Source organism: Melanotaenia boesemani, chromosome 19 (genome assembly GCF_017639745.1).
Source record: "Melanotaenia boesemani isolate fMelBoe1 chromosome 19, fMelBoe1.pri, whole genome shotgun sequence".
Lineage (NCBI taxonomy): Eukaryota > Metazoa > Chordata > Actinopteri > Atheriniformes > Melanotaeniidae > Melanotaenia > Melanotaenia boesemani.
The window spans coordinates 7,642,911-7,648,910 of NC_055700.1; the positions used below are offsets into that span (position 1 = coordinate 7,642,911).

General features: G+C 36.8%; 1 protein-coding gene across 4 annotated transcripts in view; it reads right to left on the minus strand.

Moving 5' to 3' along the window:
* Positions 1 to 3,782, minus strand: part of LOC121630182 (netrin receptor UNC5D-like) — a 195,367-nt gene extending 191,585 nt beyond the window's left edge. For 2 of the 4 annotated variants that reach the window (XM_041970305.1, XM_041970303.1), the window contains exon 1: positions 3,388 to 3,781. In XM_041970305.1, the coding sequence (XP_041826239.1) occupies positions 3,388 to 3,499 (112 nt within the window). In that variant the 5' untranslated portion in view covers positions 3,500 to 3,781. Of the gene's footprint in view, positions 1 to 3,387 lie in introns of all 4 variants that reach the window. The other 2 variants (XM_041970308.1, XM_041970304.1) reach the window with 2 other exon arrangements.
* Positions 3,783 to 6,000: the final 2,218 nt, after the last annotated feature.

Consider the following 6,000-nt stretch of genomic DNA (forward strand, 5'->3'; position numbering starts at 1 on the left):
GGATGATATATTTTTAGTTTTTGTTTTGTTTATAATTGATTTTGTTTTGTTATTAAGTTTTAATTTAGCTTAAGAAAAAAAGGTTTATTCTGAAAATGGTCAGAAATAACAGGAAAATACAGATTATTGCTAAAAAAAAAAAAGTCAAATAGACAAATTTTGTTGACTGTATGAGAACCAATATTCTATTGTTGTACACAGTAATCTACCAAAAGCTAATTTGGCTCATACCTTGATGCACTGCAGGGCGTCAATCGACTGACCGTTCACACATACATCCTGACACAAAGCTCATACTTTGTTCCAATGTTATGCGTAATATATGCACAAGATAAGTGTAAACACAAAGCACAGCGTAACCAAGAACAGCCTGTTTCCCTGGATAATGAAGTGCACTACATGTAAATCAGATTCAAACTTTCTGGATCAATAAAGCACTTACAAGATGTTAAAAAAAAAAGAAAAGTGAGAAAAGTGTATGCCAAATGACTGTAGAATAAAAAAAACAAACAATCCAAACATTGCAAGATAGATAGCAAGGTTGAACCTAGTTTTCATCAAAGTGAGCTGCAATCAGAAATGGACAACTAGCACTGGTCTCCGTCTGCCATACTGTGAGGCAAGTGCATATGAACTGACTACAAAACACAACACTGAAAACGAGTTTGAGTTGCTGTGTTTCTCCTAAAATTCAAAGCTTTTGCTTCCAGCAGACGGGAATCCCTGTCACATAATCTTAGCTCAATAGCCTTAACGTTAAAAGAGACTTTGTGCAGCTGCATTTATGTTAATTGGCTAATTCATATGTGATTTTTGCATTTCAGCTGAGTCTGTTGGGATTTCTCTCATATACTCTCCTCCTTTGTTTAGCATCTGACAAGTCAGAGCAGAGATACTAGAACAAAAGATGACATTATTATTATTTAGGTCTGTGAAAATTGTAATTTTACTGTAAACATAATAAAAACTTTACAACAACCAAATATGGAGAGGTGTTAAACCCAAATGTCTCAAAAATTTTGGATCTGAAAAGAGTAAAAACGTTGCTACGAGCTCTGCTTCAAGTTAAAAAAATAAAACTACTCATGGCCAGGGGCCTATTTAAATTTAAATAAGCCAAAACCAGAATCAGCAGGTCCGACCTGGCGAAAATATTTAGCAGTGGTGCATTTCTAATTCCACCCTAGTCAAACAAAGAACTGATTTAGACAATTAAGCTAGGCTAGTAACTAAGGGTGTTTCAATCAACTCAATCACCATTGCAGCATCATTTTCCTAAAAAAGTAAATAATTAAAAAAAGGTCAGTCATATAAATTGATAGGATTAATGGAAGGACTAACTACACTGTCAAATATCTTTTTTGTTATGAACGTCTCATGTCTATCAGATATAACTAAGATCTGCCTGTCGTTAGTAAAAATAGCTTACCTGCAGGTAATCTATTACTGATCTAGCACTTCGAGTTGTCTACATGAAATGTGCCACAAATAAACTTGCCTTGAGAAAAAGAGAAAAAAAAAAAAAAATCAAGAGCTGACGATTGTATAGAATATAGCCATTTCTACACTACAAAACTACAAAACAACTACAAAATGAAACAAGTATAAAAGGACCTTTCATGGCCTCTGTTCAACGCAGCAGTGACATATTCCATATCTTATCTCAAAAAATTTTGTTTATTTGTCTATTTTTTTTTTTTTTTTTTGTATCTCGCATCTAAATTAGGGTATCATGTTAAAGCCAAAGTCATTTTCAGAAAATAAAATGTATACTGCTGTTTTAGTGGGACATGGTGTATGTGTTGTGTAGCAATTACCTGTTTCCATCTGACAATATTTGACATGTGATGTTAAGAAAAGTTACATTAAATCAAAAAGGAAATTAAATCATCACATAGCCCATGTACTGAATAATCACCCTGCTTTCAAAAGTCCTTATTGGAGTACTCTTATGTGTGACAGATGATTGGCAAACTGCATTGGGTTTACATCGTGTAAGTTGCTATAGAGACTTGAAATTTGATTCAAATCATACATTATAACTCAGCCTTGCATTTACATTTATATGATATGTGCAGATATGCTTTTCCTTTTCACATCCTTTCATGTTTGCATAATGTTTTGACTGTTGAAATCCATATTACAGCAAAACATAAATATTTATTTTAAAGCCTGAGTAAAAGTGACTTCCAACTAACAAAATGCACCTATGCAGCTTATATAAACTACATCTTCAAACACAGAAACACATTTTACTTTCATGCACTCTGAGTCTTGTTTTGTTTTTTTCCTGCCAGGCACAGCTCACTCCTTTTAAATACCATGCAACGTTTTACATGTAAATGGAGGCACTGTGGAAATGCTGGCCATATAAATACAATTCTGAGCCAGTTTTAAAAGGTTATCTTCAGCACCTCTCAGATGAACTTTACAAAAATGACAAAACCCTCCTGATCCTTACATAGAAAGTTGCCCTAAAGATACTTACGCTTAATCTAATATTTATGCCATGCAAATTTCCAAGTCAGAGCTAATTTCAAAACTTGGGATGCAAAAATGAAAACCTTGGGGCTAGTTAACTAATTGACTTGCAAATGCAACTCTGTTACACTGCCACAAGGACTAAACGGATGCCAATAGGTCAGGAAAGATTTACCAGAAAAAAAAAAAAGATTTCATGATCAACTATTCTCTGACTGAGACATTTATAAACTCTGCATTACATCTCTGCATCTTCCCTTTGTTACTCGGACAGAATGTTTCCCTTAAAGATCTTTTCTCCATATATCAGCAAGCTAAATGGAGAACAGCTTGAAACAATAACCCACACTATTGGCTATATATGAGCTGGAAAGTGGCATGCAAATCAACTCATCAGAAAGGCATCGTTTTTTCTTGTCCAACATTTTTTTTACTTTCAATAAAAAAAGAGGCATGCTTAAAATATCACGTCTCAGGCGCTTGAGAAAAGAAGAATACTATGATGTCATTTTCCATTTAGTTTAAACGTGACACAGGTCAACAGTTTAGTCATTTTTTATCAGTGTTTTCAAAAATAGTTTTTTTCCAGCAGAACTGGTGTTCAAAGTCTTATTTATATTTAACTTCATTTAAAAAAAATGAACGAACGCTCGACTTATTAAAAACCTTTTAAAACACCAATTCTTACACTTCAACCTGTGTTGCACATCAAATGTAAAAACTTGTCATAATTGACATGAACAGTCGGAAAACCACTTTTGCAAAACCAAACTAAGTCCAAACAACGCTCCTGACGCAGGCGAGAACACACACACACACACACACACACCTTGTGCTGAGTTTATAAAAGAAACATATGCGAGAGAGGTTAGAGCTCTTTGATGAGCGTGTCGGTGTTGGTCTTACCTCGAGCTACCGCGGCTGGGACTTGCAAACCAAGGAGCACGAGGACGGAAAAAGTCAAGTAGCATCCTCCCGAAAACTGTCCCATCACTGTTCTGCTCGTCTCCCTCCCCATCGGGCCTGGGGGCACCTGCCGCGGGTCTCGAGCATTTGTCACGAGCTCGAGACTCCTCTATAGACGGCCCCCGTGTCCCGACAAACGCCCTGGTCCAGGTGTTGTGGGGGGGGGGGGCTGCCGAGAAACCGTCCGCTCACCCTAACAGAATCGCAGTGCGGAGGGGTAGAGAGATGGAAAGTGGCGCGGAGCTTTTGGCTGTCGGCACTCAGCTTCGCGAGAGTGGAATAATTACAGAGCGCGCGCCAGCCGGCAGCTTTTAGGTTTTCGGAAGAAGAGGAGGGGAGAGAGAGTGAGAAAGCGAGAGAGTGGGGAAGAGTGAGAGAGAGGTCTTGTTACTACCCCAGCGGACCTGTTGAGAATTGACAATTTATGTGCCTGAACGCACGCTCGGGCGTTCGTTCGTGCGCGCGATAAAGACCATGAAAGAAATATGCTTTTTCAATTACCTCTCTCTCTCTCACACACACACACTTTTTTAATCACTCTTTTATCTGCGTTCTTTTGTCAAGGATGTGGTCAGTGAAATCTCCACCGCTATCTCGTGGCTCTACTTCTGTGAAATTACGTTTGTAGCTACTAATTAATGCCTGTCTGCAGCCTTTAAGCATATGGCTTCAGATTGGTGTCCTTTCTCCAATTAAGCAGACATTATCTCAGTTAAAGGAAGGCGGGGCTCTGGGATGATTTAATTCATGTCATATTGCAGTGATTAGCCTCACTTTTTCCTTTTTATGAGCAGTATTTAATTAAATATTCATATCCTGTACTTAGGCAAGAAGCAAGATTAAATAATTTTCAAAGAACACTTTCAGAGCATTGTGCTGTGTTGGTGTATTAGCATTTTTCAAGCTTCCAATAGGTAGCTTTTATGCAATGTTCTAATTAGAAATGTTTGCATTGTATCTGTTATGTGTTATAAAATTATACAATTACAGAGGCATTAGCATTCAAATGGCATTTTAATGTTAGTTGGCAGAGTTGGAGACCATTCTTGCCATTTGATAGGTGGGCTTATGATGTAATTATAGGAGTCAAATTGTTGTGGGGAATTAAGTAATATTATACTTTGAAATGGTAGAGTATGAGAAACCTATAATTATGTTACACAAATCAACCTTGTGAACTTTAGAGTTTGTATTTCTTTTAATATCATGGCAATGTTTTATGTATTTTTGACTGCAGGTAAATGATTGTGATGGGGTACTAAGAATAAATGCTTCTATATTATGTTTGCATTTGCATATGTGTGAATTACTGTAAATACACCTATGAGCTAAACTCATACCTTGAAATTACTAGGATTAATTAGGCAAATCTGCTTGATGATACTGCCTTTAACTAGTTCGATAAGAAAGTGTATTAAACTCCAAGTAGTACATTTGTGTGTCTTTTTTTATGTACATCACTGCAGCTTGACCTTCCTCTTTACCATTGATCCAGAGTTTAGTTGTTCATTTCCTATTGTTGTAGCCAGAGATTACTGTCAGACAAGGTTACCTGCTAGATCATATTCTAAAGAGAGCCATAAAAAAGAGCAATTAATGTTTTGGGGACCTCAAGGCTGTAGAGCTACCCGTGAGACTGCAAAACAAAGACGTTACAGATTCAGATGCTGTGTGAATCTGTCTGATGTAAAGTTTTAAAAACACAATGAGTTGCAGAATGACACATTTATTTTCCTACACTGTAATCTTGTCAAATTTGATCTAGTTGTAATTACTCCCTGAGATGACAGATGTGCCAGTGTTTAGACTTCACTTGTATTTGATGTGAACACGTGACAAGGCACTTGTTAGTGACTGACAACAAAATAACTACATGTAAATGTCACTTGACAGTTCTGTCGGGCTTTACACTGCACCATACTGTTCAGAAAATACCCACGGAAATTAAAAAAGGTCTCTAAGGTCTTTTTTTTTTCTTCTTTTCTTCACTATTCAGTGTAGAAAACAATCTGATTTTAATTCATTTCATGATTACTGTCTTCTTGTTTGATTGACAATTAAGTACAATTTTAGAAGCATTTTGAAATAAGTGTTTATTGCTCACCAAACTGTTGAAACTTTCCTCTTCCTCAAAACGTGTCCATATGTTGTGTTTTTATTCAGGCAACTGCAAACTATTATTACTTCAAATAATATGTGCCCTCTAGTGGTCATGAGAGCATGTGCGTTGCACAATTAAAAACAGCATTAGCATTTACAGTTGCATCCAAGCGGCAACCTTGGCCAGTAAAATGTGGAGCCTATGCGGAAGTGCAAAAAATTGCAGTTCACCCCTCATCCACTAGGGGCTGGCTCCAAAACAGAGTCAATCCCCATAGACTCCCATGTTAAAAAGACCAACTTCACAGCAGAAATAATCAGGTTTAAAGCCTGGTACAAAAACATATTTTAGGATTATTAGGTCAAGTTTACCTTCGTAACAACTGTGAGGGGGGTGAATTTTTTCCTAACTCATCCATTTGGATGTCATTTAATCTTGAAATTTGGCATAAT